The sequence below is a fragment of the Sebastes umbrosus genome, chromosome 14 (genome assembly GCF_015220745.1).
Source record: "Sebastes umbrosus isolate fSebUmb1 chromosome 14, fSebUmb1.pri, whole genome shotgun sequence".
Classification (NCBI taxonomy): domain Eukaryota; kingdom Metazoa; phylum Chordata; class Actinopteri; order Perciformes; family Sebastidae; genus Sebastes; species Sebastes umbrosus.
Window position 1 is genome coordinate 16,372,022 of NC_051282.1, and position 20,436 is coordinate 16,392,457.

At 44.4% G+C, this 20,436-nt stretch overlaps 1 protein-coding gene across 12 annotated transcripts in view; it reads left to right on the forward strand.

Annotated features, from left to right (window-relative positions):
- Positions 1-20,436, forward strand: part of LOC119501436 (RNA binding protein fox-1 homolog 3-like) — a 466,701-nt gene that overhangs the window by 362,099 nt on the left and 84,166 nt on the right. The window contains exon 1 of one of the 12 annotated variants that reach the window (XM_037791785.1): positions 460-875. The exons of 10 other annotated variants lie outside the window; for them this stretch is intronic. In XM_037791785.1, coding sequence (XP_037647713.1) covers positions 750-875 — 126 coding nt within the window. In that variant the 5' untranslated portion in view covers positions 460-749. Of the gene's footprint in view, positions 1-459; positions 876-20,436 lie in introns of those variants that run through there. One more of the 12 variants, XM_037791786.1, reaches the window with a different exon arrangement.

Consider the following 20,436-nt stretch of genomic DNA (forward strand, 5'->3'; position numbering starts at 1 on the left):
TGCTGTACAGTATGTGTCCTTGAGCGCGCACACACAGGCGGAGGGGGGGGGGTGGTTGCCGGCCACCAATGGGGTGTGTGTTTATGTGTGTGTTTGCGGTGTGGGGGGGCCGCAATTAAAAGGCAGCATGCAGTGTCCCACGAGGTGCTAATGCCCAGGATCAGCTGTTCTAATGTCATTCACATCCCCTCTGTTATTCAGCCAGCCCTGTTTGATGTATGAATCCATCGGGGACTTCATCAGTAACCCCCCTCCTCCCCACCACCTCCCTCAATCCTACCACCACCACCACCACTTTTATAACCCCACCCTAACCTACCCAACCCCCTGTCGGCTCTACAACCCCTCCTCCTCCTCCTCCTCCTCCTCGGATTGCACAGAACCTCCCCTTCTGTGTCTGAATGCTTATGTTGGCTTTTATCACGCTCAAAGTAAACAGAGTCGCGCCAGGGATAGTGAGAGAGAGAGAGAAAGAGAGAGAGAGAGAGAGGGGAGAGAGAGAGAGAGAGAGAGTGCAATAGTGATAAAGGTGGAACATGCACATTGTCTGCGTACCGCTCGACTCCCTGCTACATCTTCAATAGAGACACAAAAGCCAGCAAAAGGGAAAATTTAAAAGGCAAGAGGAGGCAGAAGAAAGGAAGTGATCCGAAGAGAGAGAGAGAGAGAGAGAGAGAGTGTGAGCGAGCCAGAGAGAGAGAGAGAGAGAGAGGAAGAAAGAGAGTAGAGCGAAAGGATCTCCCTGCTAAATGCGCAAAGCGTCCCGTCACCCCACGCTGAGCTCCATGGCCAACTCCGGCTGCCTGCTGCTCTCCGGCTCCGGGATGCTACCACACTCGCTCCAGTGTCCCCCTGCCTTCCTCTACCTGCCCGAGGTAAGACTGAATGAAGCTCTGCTTTTTTTTGTCGCCCTCGCTCTCTCTCTCTCTCTCTCTTCGCATCTCTCTCTCTCTCGCTCTCTCTCTCTCCCTCCGCTCTCACTCGCTCTCCATCCGTTGCCTTTTTTCATTCCTCCGTGCGCTCCTCGGCGGCACGTGATAGCACCGCGCTCGCTTTGTGTTGTTAGCCGGAGTACTTTCACCCCCGTAACCCTTGACCCTCACCCTGCCTTTGTGGGGGGAATAAAAGAGGGGCCGGAGGTGAAGGGTGGGGGGGCGCCCCTTTAATTTTATCCTCTCAACCATCCTGTTCTTCTTGTCTTCTTCCTCTCCTCTCCTCTCCTCTCTCCCTCCTCCCCTCTTCTTCTTTGAGTGAAATAAAGCAGTGAATTAGTGGTTAGTGTGACGCAGGGCCACTCAGTGTTTTGTGTACATCAGTCGCTTCATAACTCGTGCTTTGGAAATGTTTTGGTCAGTTTTGTTGTGCTCCGGCTTCCCATCACTTCTCTGCTACAGAGCAGAGATGAGTGATATTTTGAGTTTTTTTAAAGTGAAATATTCCTAAGAAATTGCTTCTTCTGTTTGACTTTTTCAATGCATAAGGATGTCAACTTTTTCCTTTAGCTGTCTGTTATGCGGAAACCACAAAATGTATCCACGTTGTGTACCTGTGCAGTGCGTAAATTCTCAATGCGTCACCTAATCTGACCCCAACCTGGATCTATCTGCTCAACAACAAAAAAAAAAAAGATTTCAGCTGATTTAAAAATAAAAACAGATTTCAATTTCAACCCCTTAAAATTTGGAAGTCAAAGCTGTGAGGCCTCCGGTGTTAATACTAGTTATTATATGAGGTAGCACTGCTGGTAAATGTTAAGATATATATCTGTACTCGGCTCCAGTGCTTTTTAGTTTTGTGATGTGAAAACAAATTTGAAACTGTCGTGAAATATTTTTTTCTTGGTCATTGCATCTCTGTACTTATCACAGTTTTTTGGGCTTCTCATTTTTTAAAAAATCACTTGATGTTTTACATGGTAAGATCACGCTGTTACGGGTAAAAGAAAATCCCTAGGTTTGCTTCAATTGCACACTACATTCAGACTTGTAACATGATACTAAAACTTCCTTCAAATTATCTTCAATTCATCAAAAGGCCACAGCGAGCTCTTCAGTCTCTCCCACACCCCTTCATTTTTCTAATGGTGATCACCACCGAGTGACAACACTTTGAATAATTATATATCTCTGCAAATTAACATTGATTTTCCTTTCTTTTTTTTTTGTTTTTGTCCTCCTCCTTTGGAAATTGATTCTGTCACTGATCCCCTTGTTTTGTGAAACCTGAAGACTGCAATTTTCTGAAGGGAGGTGAAAAAAAATCAACAACAAGGTGACTCTTAAGAGCCCGTGTTGCCTGTCTATCTGCTGAATTATTCACATGCTTTAATTCAGCGAGTTGGGGACGGGAGTGCTGTTAGTGATGGGATGATGGTGAGGGGGTGAGGGGGTGGTGTCGAGCGTCCAATTCAGTTTTTACTACCAGCTGCATGTGTTGCAGTAAACAGTGTGTGTGTTACTGCAGTGATTGAGGGGAAATAACGGTGAGGCTGCTCGCGATGGAAACATTTTCATTTTGAATCTTCCTCCTCCCCCGTTCTCCCCCGCCATCATGGTAATGGCCCTCACCCCCTCCCACCCATCTGTCCAAAGCGGGCACACCCCGCCGGCCAGCCGGGGATGAGGAGGGGGGGAGGCATGTGGACAACCAGGTGCCACCAAAACACACACACTTTAAAGGAGCCAAGGCCACAAAACTCTTATTCTCATACTTAAAATAAAGAACACAGATTATTTTTTTATATATTAAATTAGAATTTGGCATATGTGTGTGTTGTGGTGACAAAAAATCATGACAATTTTTAGATTATAATTTCCTGATGAAATGATTTTTTTCCCCCTTTAAGTACCTTCAACTTCATATTTCTAACATTTTAATAGTTTGTATTTTGATGACAACTATATTTTATATCTTACATTTTTATGTCAAGCCATGAAAAGCTCCCTGAGCTCCTATCCTCAAGTAAAAATGTTAGCAAACTGAGTTTAGGTGGGTTTACCTTCCACTACATCCCTGTTACATCCAAATCCTCCGAATGGCCAGTAAGCCTCTTGAGTGTGTGTGTGTGTGTGTGTGTGTGTGTGTGTGTGTGCCTGCCCACGTGTTTACGTCCACACTCGTTTCCTTTTGAAAGTCCAAGAAGCTGAAATTGAAACTTCCTGTGTGCTATTTTCCTGAAACATCCCTTTTTGTTTCAAACCGCTTTAATGTATCAGCAGCTTTTGTTCTTTTCTTTTTTCCCCCTTTGCGGTAAATCCTCGCCCTGCAGCGCTGTGAGGGGAAACAACCCTCTGAATCACACTGTGGCCAACATCCCCCCCCCCTCCCCTACCACCACCACCACCACCATCCTTTTTCCTCCCACATCACCCATCCTTCGTAGGATGCTGCCCCCGCCTCCCCCCCTCGCCTCCCCCTCCCACACTACCACCACCACTCTCCTGCTTCCTCCCCTTCGCCACAGTGCAGGGCTGCAGCGTCGGCTCGTGTGAGATGACAGCCAGAGAACAGAAGGGGAATAGATTGAGGTGATAGCCTCTGCCTCACAGTTTGTTTGCATTTCAAATAAGACACTGTATTAAGTTGGGCTCCGAACAGCTTTGCTTATTATGTGTGAACATGGCGTCGCATGATATCACAGGAAGACAGGAGTTTATTACATAAAAGATTAGTGAAGCATACCTTGCCTTTATTTGTGTGCAGCAGTGTTTGGGTGTGTGTTCCCAGGCAGTTTGCTTTGATGCTCTTTGTAGTCGGCTGCGGTGCATATAAATCCCGGCTAAATGTTTGTTTTCATTAACACAAGGAGAGACTCCCTGCGGTGTGGTGGGAGAACTGTGGGCTTCTGATTACCAAAAAAAAAAAAGTGGCGGTATCACCACCGCTGAAGGGCCGTCCCTCTTCTCGACAGGGGGAGAGTTTCTCTACCACATGGGGTGCCGGCTTCATCCTTCCGCAGGATGATGTCACTTTTCTCCCACCGTCAATTTGTATTGTAGTGGCTCATTTCATGAGTTATGGCGCTGGATATTGAGGGAGTTATGAATTACAGTGTGGGGAGGCTTTTACGGGAGGCAATGCTCGCCGCTGCAGGCCCGTATTTAAGTATAAATATATTTATGGCACAAGCCGAAGCTGACGGGGTAGCTCAGGTTTGCTCATGGTAGTTAGTAGCTGTCTTCCGAGCCATAAAAACATGGCATCTCATGGATTTTCTATTTACCAGGCACTGGGTGGGCATATGGCAACGCTCGTAAATGTAACTCTATTATCTAAGACGATGCTGTTGGGTGGGAAGCAGGGTGTTACTTATGTCTAAAGAGGAAAAAAGCAGCACTTGTTATTGTCTTCATGTCACATCTCTCTCTCGGTCTTTGCCTCGGACTTATCTCGAGATCTCCCGTTTTCTAAAATTGCCTTCCTTTGATTTGTAATTGGATTTTCTATCATGGCATTCCGCTGCGCTGATGTCTATTGTTATTGTTGCGTCTATTGATTTCTTTTTTGTGGCTTCTTTGGTCGGGCTGTTTTGAATTTCCCCCCTTAACTGTACACGGCTTCGGTATCGTTCTAAATGGTTGGGTCACATCGGAGAGGCGATCCTTTTATGTCGGTGGATCCTGAAAGGAATTGCCCGGGCTCTCTGGTTTCAGCGGCCTCCTCCTCCTCCTCCTCCTCCTCCTCCTCTTCCTACTCACGCTGATCTCTTTTCTACGACTGTACTCGAAGCGACTCCCTCCCTCCTCACACACACACACACACTGATATATCTGGTTAAAGGCGAGGGATGCAGAGAGTAGAGGACTGGGAATACTCGTGACACACTTCCCCCTCGGTTCAGGCCTTGATCCTGCCTCCCAAAGCGCCGCTATTCACGGGGACTTTAGATATCGAAGGATTCAGGTTGGCGGTCTCGGGGGGACAGACTAATGCGAGCCGTGCAGAGACGGCTCCTTCCTGGGGGATAATTATTGTAGGCCAAGCTGTACTATTGACAGCTGTAAATGGAGATGCTGTCTGTAACTGGGGAGGCCTAATAGGTTTTTGTCCCTACATGGGCTCTCGTTAGGCCAGCGTGGGTGCATTGGAGATGAGTTTGAGAAATGAGCCGCGGCCTCGTTGGGCTTCAAATGGGACTCAGAGAGACCGCCACCCCCACCACGACACCCCCCTCCTGACCTCTCGGGAAAAGGGTTAACACACAGTAGTTCGATCTACTGTTAGACTCTTACTGTTCAAATGCTCCCATCGTCTTTTAAAGAACAAAGCTGGTGATATTCTATATTTTTCTCCATGAAAAGACCAAGACGATGAATGTATCTCCTAACAAGTATTGTGTGTGTGTATCAAAGCCTGATATCTCTTCTTCCTCTGTGCCATAGAGCTCCATTAAAAACACATCAATGAGCCACAGTGTTGCACTTGCACTGACATTTTCCTTCATTACCATGAACACACACACACTGTAGTTTATTTAGACTCAATCCCACATACAAACACTCACTAGAGTAGGCATGGGATGATATGAAAATGTCATGTCACGATTATCCTGGCCAAAATAAGTGCGATATTATCCCGATAATCATCAAAATGTGCTTCAAACTCTGCAATACTGCAATCGCTTTACCTTACATTTTGTTAAAAAACGGGAACACATTGTTTTTTATTGAACATCATTTTTTTATTAAATAAGGTAATCATAAATCATAAGGTCCCGCGGCATAAATAAAAAAAATAGTGTGAGTCAGCTCTTTCGTACATGATAATTCCTGTATTTTTATACTATGCAGCATTTTCCTAAAAACATAAATAAAACAATGTATAAACTTATACAAACTCATTCAAAATCCGGCCATGTGGCACCTTCCTGCAGGGTTTTTGTGGCGATGCGAGCGTGTTCATTTGTGCTTTCGAACGTAACCGCCATACACAATCAGAAAATAAAGTTTGATTTGCTTTGTTTGTTCTTGCTAACACCGCTCCCTCTCTTCATTCACGCTGTAGCTCGCTCGACTATCGCTGAGCTCTCTTTGGCTCGTTGAGCCGGGGAGGAGGGGTCAACTTTGAATGGTTTGTTTACAAATACAACCTATAATGCTGCATATAACATTATACCTTTAAATCAAGCTCTATTTTTCACTTCTCTACCATGATAGCAAGCTAGACAGCTTGTTCACGATTATCTCAATTATCCCGTTATTGGAAATCCATCACAGAGTGTTTTGTATCACGATCCGCGATATAATCCCATACCATCTCATCCCTTACACTAGAGCACCAAACATGGATTAATCCGCCGCTGAAAATAGTCCCCAACAAATGCACAATTGCATCCTGTTTGTTTGATCAAAACTACCAGCTGTTTGAGGAAATTACTGAGCCTTTTTAAAAAAAAATGAAACTTTATATTTGTGTTTTTAAAGATATACATCTTCAGTAGGAACCAATGGGCATGGGGCCACAGACAAGTCAGAAAGCATTTAGAGACGGACGAACACATTGTTGGTTTAGGTCTTTTTGTCGTTAACAAGAAGGAAAATAAAGCCTTGTACTTGAACCACTTCAAGTCAAACCCAGATCTTATGATTTAGCCATTTGTTACATCCGCTTTCACAAGCTATCTGATTCCCCTTCTGTTGTGCTGTTATAGGTAAACGCTGCATTTGAAATATTTCCATTATATCACAAAGCAAAGCCAGTTCTGTTGTTTTTCAGTCAATTTAGCTGAGCACAATTCACTCAGATTCAATCAGGCACAAAATAAAAAAAAGAAAAACTTAAAACCCAATTTCATGGGCTCTGGAATATACCTCTCAATATGTTCTATGTTTTGGTGTGAAATCATTCAGAGTCTTTCTCTCGCCGCCGTTCAGCTGTTTTGTCCCTTAAACAGCTGATTCATAGCAGCATAACAAAGGCGGAGGGACTGATTGAAATGTTTTCTCACTTTTCTCTGCCCCCCGGAGGAGAATTGTAAATCACAGCTCAGTCGTTTATTTTGAAATTTCATTTGGTGTGTGAGCGAGTGCTGCCTTGTTCTTTACAGAGACTTCACAGTCAGGCTGACTTGTGTGTGTGTGTGTGTTTTTTTTCTTAAGGCTACCCACCGTCTTACTCCACTAGACCTTTGTAAATGGAACAAAATTAAATTTGTTCCCTGTATAGAAGAATGGCACAAACAGCGCAATAGATTTCCTCACCGGCAAAAGCTTTTCCACTGGGGGTCTGGCTGTATTTTAATGCGAGCGTACATATGTATATTTATTAGTCTACCTGTGAGGAAGTCTTGTCATCTGTAGGTGGATGCTTGCAGGGCTTTGTTGCACACACACACGGTGCTGTGCGGCGCATCGATAAAAGTGGATTTACATTTTGCCAATAATGCTAAATATCCTCCAGTCATTAATGTGGAGCGTTAGCCTGCTGGTGCTCCTGTCTATATTTTGGACCTATAGTGTCGGTGAATTAGCATTCACAGTGCTCCTGATGCTAATATACTCCACTTCTGGAAAACAAAGCTGCAGTTGCAGATGTCTTCACCTCACAATAATTACCAACCTTTTTTTTTTTTTTTTTTTTTAGAAGGTGGCACATTTCTAATGAAGCTTTTAATTAACATCAGGGTCATCAAACATTTACTGCTGCTCATCACACAGAGAGGAGAAAACACCACAGGAGTTGTTTTTCTGGGTTACCTGCTAACCTGCAGGGCTGGGAAATGCTTGCATTTCACTACTACTACTTGTTTTTTTTATAGTAAACTCTTTTTTTAATTCAACAAAGGAAGCCAAAGTTCTCAAACTAAGAACTTACAAGTAAAATAATCTCAAAACCTGCTGAAATGTTGACACATTTTTGTTCAGTTCTACGCTATTGAGATCCCTGGGAATCTGTCATATGATGCATTACTTCACAAAGGTTCAGATAAAGGCTGCCGGTTGCAGAGGGATGCTGACACTCACTGCTGTCAAATCTGCATTGCAGTGGCCTTATTTCCCACCCAGGCCGTTTAATACAGCTACAGGAATGTCCGCTTGGTTTTGAAATCCCTGCTACTCGGTTCGCTTGAGCGCTCCTTTAGGCCAAACGGAGACCGCGAGCGAGGAGAGGGACCGGCGAGAGGGGGGGAAGACAAGACACACGACACAACACCTCCCTGTCTTTACACTGCGGGAGCTCTCACTACATCACACACACTTATACACACTCACACACACACACACACACACACACGCATACAGTTACAGGAGGATAAAGACAGGAGGATAACCTCGCAGCAGAAACCGTTTGTAGCCTTTTTTTTTTTTTTCCTCCCCCTGAGAATATAATCTGTCCTGAGGTTTTCTATTTCTGCAAATGGCACGCTAAAATGCTTAAGCAGCCAGACCAGCTTGAGTCCAATTATTTCTTTACTGCAGTATCTTAGCCAGCTGTGATTAGTATGTTTATAATGTAGTGTCACTCTCATACTGTCCTTCAAGCATTCTTCTCTCGGCGGGATCCTCTCAAATGAGACGTATTACCCTGTGTGCTGAGTTAACAGAGTGGCCGTACAAGTGAAAGCAAAAAAAAAAAAAGGAGCTATCACAAGCCATTAAAAGCACTGCACCTTTTTATCACCAGCGGCTTAATGGCAGTGGTGAACAGCAAAGCATTATTACCGCTTCTCCTTGTGCTCCTGCAAGCCTGTCTCCACTGCCAGAAGTCACGCTGCTGCTGCTGCTGCTGCTGACAAATAGATCTCCAGGCAAACACTGAAATTTTGTTTTTCAAAAGGTCATTATCTGTCTTCATCGGAGCAGCAGGCATCGGTTGCATGGGAACCAAGTTTGAGGGAATTATTCTTCCTATCAAACAGGCCTAAGAAGTTCCTTTCCCCCTCGGTTTTCCATCTCATTATTTCATTTTTAAAGGATGCAACCATACAGTGTGTTTGACTACCGAGAGGCACCCCGGGTCACCCGCTGAAGAAGATCAATATTTGAACTATGCTGTTGTGGGTCAGCATGTACGGGCGTATAAAATTAAATGGGGCTTGAAATTGATTTCAAGTTCTCCTTGAAAAAAGTCTACAGGTATTGTGAAAATGAAACCCAAGAGGGGAAGTGCCGCAGAGAGGGGATGACCTCCGCCCAGCCACATTCATAATTGTTTTTGTTTCTCCAAATTAAATGAGCCTTTTTATTATTATTATTATTATTTCTATATTGCAGAGCTGGGGGTCCGACATTGCCAGTTATGGCACGTTTGTTTTTAGAGACCTAAAGTAATATAAAGTAATGGCCGTAATTCCCAGCATATCTCCACTGGCTACTCCCTTTAACATTATATGACACTCATGATTATGGGATGGACTTCAAAATAAAATACAAATAAAAAACGGGGTCCTTTGTTTTTAGTTAATCTCAGTTCTGTGTTGCATGAACAGCAGGGGGGGAAAAAACAATAGCAAAAGCTGAGACTTTGTCTCTCCCACTGATTGCTTTGCTTCTCTTTGGCTAATCTGTAAGAAAGGAGAGAAGAAGCTCATGTAATTTAACCCAAATCAGAGCCCTCCTCCTCCTCCTCCTCTTCCTCCTCCTCACTTTTCCCTCTCCTCAGATGGAGAGTCTGCTTTTTCTCGCAGCACTTTGTTAGTGGAGCACGCCTCTGTGTTTTTTCAAAATCATCTATCAAGGTGAGATCTGTGGGAAAGAGCAGCGCCTCGGGCTTCCTCTCCGTGTGCTTATGAGGTTTTATTAGGTCCCACAGGACCACTGCTTTGGTGTGTGTTAAAAACAAATGGAACTTACAAATTACAGATTACAGCCTCCGCAGGCTCGCACATCCCAGTGTGTGTTTGCGTGTGTGTGTGTTTGTGTAGAGACAGATGCAAGTGTGGCCAGTTGATGAAGGAATGGGTTTGTGTGTGCAGCTCCTACACGAGTGTGTTTATGTCCGCCGCTGCTGCAGCTGCTGCTGGGTGGGTGCTGCATTGATGGGGGGGGGGGGGGGGGTCCTGGTTCATGATATTCTGTATTAAAGGGGACATACTGTATCATGCTCATGTTCATACTAGTATTTTTAGTTTTTACTAGAACATGTTTACATGCTTTAATGTTAAAAAACACATAGTTTTTCTTGTACTGTCTGTCTGAACTAGGGCTGTCTATCCATTTAAATTGCAAATTAATCACACCTTTTTTATCTTTTCAAAAATGTACCTTAAAGGGAGATTTTGTCATGTATGTATTAATATATATATATATACTCTTATATTTATATGTATTATTAGAAACCAATTAACAACACAAAACAATGACAAATATTGTACTCACAGGTACTGCATTTAGCATAAAAAATATGCTCAAATCATAACAAACTGCAGCCCAACAGGCAACAACAGCTGTCAGTGTGTCAGTGTGCTGACTTGACTATGACTTGCCCCAAACTGCATGTGATTATCATAAAGTGGGCATGTCTGTAAAGGGGAGACATGACAGTGACAGTTTTTCCTGTAAAATTTAGTGCAAGTTCGGAGTGTTATTTAGCCTCTTTCACGACAATCTAGTATAACATGGTTGGTATCAATGGATTCCTCTCTCTTTAAGCCCCCTCCTGAAAAAGCCTAGTCTGCTTTGATTGGCTCGCGAGAAAAATATGGTTTCATATGGATTCAGGCTGTTCTCATACACCATACGTAGCTATACCTACAAAAAGTAAATGCACAATAATTCATATATATCTCTCACAAAATCAATTCATATGTAATTATGAACCAGGAAGCATAAAGAGGAACAAATGGCATGTAGGGAGGAGGTCGGGATGGATGGGTGGGTCAAAAAACCCTGGACTTTCGCCCAGGAGGCCGCTGTTCGTGTCCCGTGTGAAACCAGAAGTCAAAGATGATTTATTTGTCACATAACTTCTGTATTTAAGTTACGCCACTTCCGCAATCTTTTCCTAAACCTAACTAAGTAATTTTGTTGCCTAAACCTAAACAAGTTGTTTATTTTGAAAAGACTGGGGTGGTAATTGATGATGGACATTCGTAGGAAAGCGCACAAAAAATGAGGAATAACTTTTCGTAAGATATCATACGAACCGTTGTATGAGAATACGTTGATTTATACGTTATTGCAACAGTAAAATACGTTTTGAAATTAATGTTACGTTTCTGGTATTCCAATTTTTTATCAATATACTGAGGAAACATGCTTAATGAACACATCATACAATGTTCCTACATCTGCAGAACGTTTACTGACCGTGAAGCGATATTCACTCCCGGCAACTAAAGCATACTTAACGAAGGACACCTGATGTGCAGTGTTTAAGACCATCCACAGAGACCACCTCCCTATGAATCCTTTGCAGTACATTAACTCAACGCTGGAATGTAAAATACAACATTGCCGGTGAACATAATCCAAGTAGCAATTGTAATTGTTCCCCAAAACATAATTGGCAAAACCATTCAGCACTATATAAACCTACATTTTACAGGACAGGGTTCCTATCCATGCAGATATCTTTGAGACATCAGTATATTGAAGGTGAATAGTGATGTTACCCTGAGGAAACTGTTTACAGTGTGTTCTGTGAATTATCCAGAGTACGAAACACATTGTTCCTGGAAAGATATTTTGCTGGGGGAGTCTTTTTTTTTCAATAAGTTGAGAACCACAAATGAAATTTCATTCACCGTCATCGGGGGTGGAGGCAGAAATGTCACAACCAGAACTATCTGCATGGTTAGATACTACCAGAGGAACTGTAAGTAGGAAAATGTTTTTTTTTTTTGCCTCATTTGGGTGAAGCGACCCGTTAAACGGTAACACACTGTCGAGGCTCAACAGGGATGAGGATTTTCCATTGCCCACTCCTCCCATTCATCCCCTTCCTTCTAATTTAATGACTCAGAATTGTAACTCCAACATTGTTATCATTCAGCAATAGGGAGTAATGAATAGCAATTAACGTTTTCAAAGGAGGGAGTAAAGCTTGAGAGACGCCGCTTTTCACCCAGAAATGTTGAAACAGCGCAGTAGTGGGAGATACTGTCATGTAGAGAAAAGGCCTAATTTATCCGTCCAGCTGTTTTTGGTAAATAACTTTTTTTTCTTTTCTTCTTCTTCCTGTCACACAGACTGCTATCAGCACAAACACAAGTAATCATTCTAATATCCAACGCATCCTGGCTTCCTCAATGAACTGTAATAAACAGTAATAAATTACTCTGCACATTTTGTCCAATGATTGCTCTTTCTGGCGCCGGGAGAGGAAGTGCTAATTAACTGGATATGAATGGAATTCTAGGGCAGCGTGGTATCAACGGCAGGGAGACAAATGCGATTTAGTTCTGTCGCAACGAGTGGAAAATTGCTGTGTAAATAGGAGGTTGTTGCGGCGGAGCGTTTTTCCGTGTGCTTACATTTCATGGGTGAGAATCCAATCTCACAGGGCAGCATGTGTGGACTGCCCTCTCTGATACACTCCACCGTCCTCCACCTACTCTATGATAGCGCTCTAAAAGCTCCCCCAAATCTCTTCACACACACTCACACACACTCCCACTGACACAGAGAAACACAAACACATATTTCAAAAGGGAAAAGCTATTGTCGAAGCCGAGGAGCCGCGCCAGCTGAGGTAAAAATGTAAGCAGCGTATGCCTGGCAATTTGACTCATCTTCCATTTCACCAAATTCCCCCGACACTTGATTTCACGCAACGTAAACAGAGCAAATTCTAATTGTCACACTTGTCCTCTCCTTTACTCTGCGTTTTGCATATTCTCTGGTCCGCTTTTATTCGGATGTAGTGGCCACTTGAGTCAGAAACAGACCACAGCCTCCTCATCCAGACTCACTTATTTCACTTACTGTCCCTTTTTGCCTCTTCTTGCTTTTTCATCTGCAGTGGCCGGTTTTTATCTATGGGTTTGGGCAGTTTTGGAGAGAATTATGGTGACAGAGCCATGGAAATGATAGGCCGGCAGTGAGATATCTCTGCCTCATAAATTCTACATTGCTCAAGATAATTTACGAGGGAGGTTTGTGTGCGTAAGACAGACAGTGCTCCATGGTATCCATCCACTCCACACTAGCCTCCATTCACTTCAGCCCCGCAAGTGCAGTCGATTTATCGAAACTGAATTTATTTTCACATTCGTTCCTTTCATTCCCAAAGCATCACTTTGAGTGATTATGATAATTTTTTTCTCCACCCTTTTATTTTTTTGCTCAGAATATGCCGGGATATTATTTCTTCTGTCAGGATTATTACAGATAAAAGAGCAAACTAATAGATCTTGCGCGGCGTGTCTACTAATTTACGACTGAGAGGCCTTCACGATGAGGTATTCTGCCATCAGCAAAGGTCATCAGCTCCCCAGATTGTGCTGTATGAGCATGAGGCCAGGCCAAAAGACAAGACGGCTCTGACATTGGTAATCATTCTTCATGCATATTTCTGTTTGAGGGAGTGTATACCGAACTAGGAAACTTTTTATCCCACCAAGAAATAAAAGAAAGCATCTTCGGATCAGTTGCTGAGGTCAGTGTTTTCCATGTTTTCTCTGAAAGTTTCAAAGGCATTGATATTGCTCCTGAGAGGAGAATTGGATTTTCTTGACTTATTTTCTTACTTATTTAGTTTGCATTGTTCGTGTTCTCTCTCTGTACACACTGTCTCTCTCTCTGCTTCTATTTTTTTCTTAACACGGTCTGAATTTACTCTCCTACGTTACGGGGCTGATTCGATGACTGCAGCCCTGGGGCGATAGAAGTTTACAACTCAGTTAGCACCGGGCTCTGTGTCTCTATCCAGTTAGCTCTCAGGCCTTTATTTTGGGTGCAGCAGTGCCTCTAGTCTCTACTCCCTGCAAGGCCTTTTTCAATAACACCTTCGCGCTGACTTCCACCATGTCGATTTATAAAATGGATGTCTTTGCAGGGAGGAACACCCCTTCGGGGACCGAGCGCGGAGTCCGGTGGGTGCAGTGCAGTACAGTTTGTACCCCCGGTGGCTCTGAAGAATCACTCGCTTGATCTTCATGTAAGACGCTCGCTCAGGGTGGGTTAGGAGCTGCACGTCAGCCGCGTGTTTGTGTTTGAAGAATACTCTATAGGGTTTCCAATCAGTGCCAGTATTCCCAACACAACTCTGATGTCAGCGCACCTGCTTATTGCCGCGGCATACCTGTGTCGTTTTAACTAGACAAGATGCACAATGGAAGCAGACAAGGCTCTTTCACAGGGGAGTTAATCTAATCTACTCCCACTCAACTTGGACATTCGCTGTCACTGACACGGCGGCGTCGTCTCCAATAAAGCGGGTGAAGGCAGAGCACGTCGACTGCGGCTCTGCAGGTAACTGGGGCTGGCACTCTGCTGGGCTTTCATGTTAACCCTCTCCGGGATCCTTTCCGATCATTATACATGAGCATTCGTTCTCAATACTCCTCCAATCAGTTAGTTCTTGCTGTCTTCTCACCAACCGCGAATGCCACCGACGGGATAGCTTTCCAAAAAATATGTATAAAGTCGTTGTTGCGTTGTAGTTTTGTCAGGTGCTTTGGGATTTAAAAACCCACCACGAGGCAGATGTTAACACACCTTCTCTTTCTTCTCTCGCTGTCTCTGTGTAGGTATGTGGATGTGTGTGTATGTGTGTGTGTGTGTGAGTGAATGCATCATGTGCACACAGGTGACGAGTCAGTAATTCAAGTGCTCAGCAGCAGGTTATTTCCTCTGAACCGGGGCCCTTATTTAATGGTAATTGTAGCAATTAGCATGTGAATGAGGTAAGAATTGGATAATAGAACTAAGATAAATATTGATGTTAATTCACATTGGAGGCGTAGTGTGTGTGTGTGTGTGTGTGTGTGTGTGGGGGGGGGGGGGGGGGGTTGGGGGGGTGCACAAGTTCCTGTAAATTTATCCTGAACTCTCATTTGCATGCATTAACGCAGGGGCAATTACGAGCTCAAAAAACATCAATGCTGCTGACGTTAAAAATAAATCAATTCGCGGGCGACTATATCGCATGAGGGGGGAAAATGGACCGGGGGCCTGTAGAGGTGTTTTTCAACTTTCCTCCCTCTGCTGCCTTATTTACTTTGGTGTCTAAACCAGTAACCAGCTGCTGAGAAGGTTAAATGACATCCATCAACTGTCAGACAGCTGACCTGGGGATGAGGCTTTTCATTTTGACTTTGTAATAACTGCAGCTTCGCTCACAAAATGAGACGGATGACCTTGCGTGGTCCCCAAAGCTCTCTCACTGCAGGTATATAACAGGTGATGGGGCTGTGTGTCATTTTCTCCACAGAGACATGGTGGTAGTTCTCTTGTTGGAGGGGTAAGGAAGGAAGGAAGAGGTGCGTAGAGAGAGAGAGAGAGAGAGAGAGAGAGATGGCGGCCTGTTTTTTTGACGGCTGGTGGATCAAAATGTAAAAGTGACCCAGGATAGCTGATGCTATAGGAGGTAGCCGGGGTCTTGGTGGGCTGCTGTGACTGAGCAGTTGCTCGGGTGGAAGTAAAAAACGCTCTCCCGGAAGGCGCCTGCCATCTGGACATCGGCCCATGTCTGCAAATCAGCAATGTGCAGCCGATGGGCCGTCTCTACCCCCTCTCTCGCACACGCTCGTACGACACATTACAATCGCACGCCCACTCGAACATATATACGCCAACATTCACATCAGCCACCCCCGTCCTCTTACTAACCCCCCCCCTTCTTACCCCTGTCTGCTGTTTTTGAAAGAAAAATGCGAGAGAAGAAAAAAGCGAGGGAAAGAGTGCAGTGCCAGGGGCGGGCGGTGGAGAAAACCTCATTTCTTCCGGCGTGCTGCAGCGAGTGGGTTATTGAGGTGGCTGTAATTTGATAAGGAGAGGAAACTCAATGGACTGTGAGCAAGTCAGCAGTTTGAGGCCAGTCACATTTCTGATGTGATGTGGAGGTGGCGGCGGTGATAGTGGAAGGGAGGGATGGAGGGGGGAGTTAGAGAGGAAGTGAGGGAGACGGGGAGGGCAAGAAGAAAGGGATTGTGGAAGAGAGGAGAGCGGGGTTCCCTGACATCGGCGGCCTCTCCTCTCCTCCATGGGAACGGCGAGGAAGAGGAGGAGCGCTTAACCCGCTCAGGTCCGACTGTCTCTTGGACGGAGCCAGAGGCACATTCCCAGGCAGATGGCCCATATACATCGGCCTGATCACTTCTAATCTGGAGATCTCCCCACAGAGCCCCACCAAAACCCTTCCCCCTTCTATTTCAAACGCTCACGCCTTTATCCCCACCTTTTCCCTCCGTGCTCTGAATTTCCACTCTTGCTCGCAAAGTCACTTTTTGTTGTTGTGGCTGTTTCTCGCTCGCTAGATAAGAGACACAAGTGTGATCAGCGGAACCTTTGAAGTTCCCATAAATAATCGGGCAGCGTGGCCCACTCCGGAGCCCTCAGCTTCCAGTTCAGATCAAAGATTAGCCTCACGTCGGCCCCAGCCCTGGAATAAAGCACTTTATTGGATTCCAAAAGCTGGGCAAGCAGGCCCCTTTCTCTCTCACCGCGGGTCCCTCGTCAGACACAAGGCCCGAAGACTTTCACACGCAGCCTATCGAGCTGTTTGTACTCCCAGGATCCACAAGAAAGAGAAAACAAGAAAGCCTGAACAATGCTGACTTTTTAATCAACACCACGTTCAGAGGCAATCAGCAAGCACGGCCTGATGTCTGAGAAATCTCTTTGTGGAAAAAAAAAAAAAATGGGACGGGGGGGTGGAGTTGGGGGGGGATTTTTGAAGTTACTGTTAAACAGGCTGTAAAATGCTCCCTCAGACCTGCGGGGCATTTGGATCTGGCGAGCCCATGCAGGCAGTCAGGGCTGTTCACACATGAGCAGGCTCTCTCATCTGGCTGAGGGCGAAGTCAATCTGGGGCCCGGTGTTTGAGAATGGCAGCCCACCATTCAAAAAGGTCGGCACTGGGCTTCTCTGGCTCGTGGTCACACATCCATCTGGGTATGTTGTTGGACTACACTCCAGGTTAGAAAACTGGCCTGAGCTGATTCTCCAATGCCCGACTAAAATGAACGCCGCCAGCATTTAGATGTCTGAAGAACTAAAGGGTAGGCTGGTCTGTTGTTAGCTGGTTATAGGCAGGGCTCACTGAGCCCTTTGTGAGGGATGAAAAACGATGTCCCTCTGCATGCTAGACTGCTCTGAGGAAGAAATGGCTGATGAGGGTGGGGGGTTGAGCTCCTCCAAAACCCTCAGGAGAGCAGAATTATCTTCCTTTATGCACCTCCCACTCGCCACCTTCCAATAAGTCCTCCTGTACCACTCAACACCAAGAGTTAGTGTTAAGACTTTACAGGTCTGCAGGAGCATCAACAACACTGTGTAAAACATTAACAGGCCCTGTTTAATATCCCCATCCTCCGTCGCTACAGCTCTCCCAACATTGCACATTTTTGACAATAGGTAATACTCAAATCTCTCTTCCAGAGCCTAAATCCCCATAAAAACACATCTCATCGTGGCAGCTGTATTCTCCGGGGATTTGATGTTCATGTCATGAAAAGCCATACTGCGCGAGCACACTGAAGCGCCCACGCACAGATTAGGCCGGTCATACCAGCTCTCTCTCAATTTTTACATTTTTGTCTTTATTTTTTTTCCCTTTTGAATTATACTTGGTAAACAGCTGAGGATTGTACCAAGGGGAGGGATTTTACGAGCAGGAGAGAATGTAATGATCATAATAATACAAAAAAACAACAAACATCATCACTGTGCAAGAGGAAAATTGTTTCAACCTGTTTAAAAAAGGTGCACAGTACAGAGGGAGGCTGACCGAGCCAAAGACGAGATGAAAAATAATTCTGTCAGCAGACACTTTCTCCCTCCATCACCCCATTGCACTCCTAATTGATAAATGACGTCCATTCATTTCATCAAGGTCAGCGTACAATTAAAACATTCATGATTTATCAACCAATGAACAGAAACCAAAATCAGCAGGGATTGCAGGCAACAAACCTTGATGTTTGATGACTTGAACACACACACACACACACACACACACACACACGCACGCACACACTCTGTGGAGGAGTGTGACCTGAGCGGCTCACTGGGGATATCAAATAACTCTCAGTCCAGAGTGACACTACGGCTCCTGCTGCTCCCAAGTGTGTGTGTGGACTCTGGAGGTGATGAGTTATCAGACACACAGGATACATCTCTGTCTATATTTCAATATACACTAATGTTTGTGTTTGCGTTGCACATCATGAAGATGAGAAGAGATATTAGTTCCTTGAAATATTACAAGTCAAAATGTCTCTTTAGCAAATATATTTGCTAAGTTTCTGATATATTCAAAATATCTCTACAATAAATCCCATTAGCATTGCAAATAATGACTTTTTTTCTCATCTTAAGGCTACTAAGATAAGGGTACTTTCACATAGAATGCAAATATAACACAGCTAAAAAGCTACGTAATTTTTTTCCGGAATGAGGGGTTGATTTTTCGGAGATTTCGCCGCGCAAATAAAGGCACCAACCAGTCATACTGTGCGGATCGGACATACTCGATACATACACTGTGGTGTACAACAACATGGAGGCTACAGTATGTAGTCTGAACCAAGACAGCAAACTTTATTACTCCTTTCAACCTTGACAAAGGCAGCGCAGACCAAATCCACTCCTTCCGTTCTTACCTTTCACAATAAAAGCCCTAGACATTTACACTACGAAACTGTTTACCAGAGGCAAAATCACTCAGAGCATTTTTGCTAAATGGAAGCTAAAATATGCAGTAGTTTAGGCTGTACAACAGTTTAGCTCAGACAGACGCTGCTCTAGGTTAAAGGATCGCGGTAGTTTGTTCCAACATTTTAACATGTACTGTACTAAAATCATAACACACTTTGGATAATTTAAATAAAAGTCTGTATATAAAACTATTTTTTTTTTTGCTACTGAGTAGGCCACACACAGTTGCAGACAAAGATCAGGCTCCACTAATATTATTAGTATTGTGCTATTTGTAGACTTAGATTCCAGTGGTGGCTGCGTAGGATTGTTTCCGGCTTGTGTGATCCAAACATTTCAAATAACTCGCGTGGTAAAGTCCAAAAGACAAAAAAAAAATGTGCTTGTGGTATCCGTCAAGACGAGTTATATTCGTTAAAGAAAGTTGATTTAATAAAAAAAGAATCACCATTAAAATTGAGGATTTTGATCAAGGATTTATCCTAATTTTTTTTGGGGTGATGACGTCAGAAAATATGGTGGAGGCTCAGCCTTCTGGGGGGGCTTCAAAGACAATAGGTTGGGCTCTACCTGCGCGAGTCTATTTGAACCTTTTATTGAAAAAGTGTTGCAAATTTCCATCGCTGCCGGTATGAATAGTTTTGATGCGAAATATTCGCAGCCAGGCGAGTATTTAGCATTTCCTTGTCGTTTATTCGTCACGCCCTCGGTGTGTAAAGGCCTTTAGTCACGCATTCTCTTCAACACGTTTTCCCCTTCTTCCACACAAGCGAGATAACCACCACGTCTTAATCTCAGAAATTAAAAGAAGCATATGTGCCTCATGATATGAGATAAAGCAGCACCATATCCAGTATGACACTAAATTAAACACACAGGCAGCTGTGAAATGGAGAACCATCCCATGCCAGGCCGGTATACTCATGTAATTGTGCTTTTTCGGTGGATTCCCAGCTTCTGAATCTGCATTACCTTTGCATATGAATTAAAAAGGTCATTACAAAGTCTCCTTTTTGATGTCTGAGTGATAAATAATATATATAAGCTTTTGCAAGATATGCTCTTTCAAGTCCTATCAGCGGATCTTTTCTTAATATATGCGCTACATTACTGTGCATGCACACCCTTTGGTGCACATCCCCCCATGCATACTCTAGATGTATGTTAATGACTTTAATGGGCTGTTCTGTTTCCATTTAATCAGAATCTAAGTTCTGGGATACAGCTGCGTGCTCAGTGGTGTCGAGGCTTCGTGTTCAGGCCCAGCTGAACGCCGCCGCCGCTGCCTGCTTCAAAACCCGCGCTGCCAGCTTCCCCGAGACCGGGCCGAGCTTGATTGCACTCTGCGAGGGTGTGTGTGTGTGTGTGTGTGTAGAGGAGGAGGTGTCAGGTGTAGTTTAATGTTCTTAAGAGAGAAATCTCAGTGTGAGAGAATGAAATACGAGAGCCGCGCTTGATGTGTGGCGACTGCAGTCTTTCACCTCAGATGCTTCAGTGAAGACTTGATAATGGGGGGGCTTGCAGAGACTTCCTTCCTTCCTTCCATGAATACTGTGGGGCTGAAAAAGAACAAAAGAGATTGCATTTTGGGCCGATTTCCTTATCAACTGTAATGAGTTGCCTCACATTTCAGCGTTTACTTCTGTTCCTCCTCTCTTTCCCCTTCCCCTGCCTCCT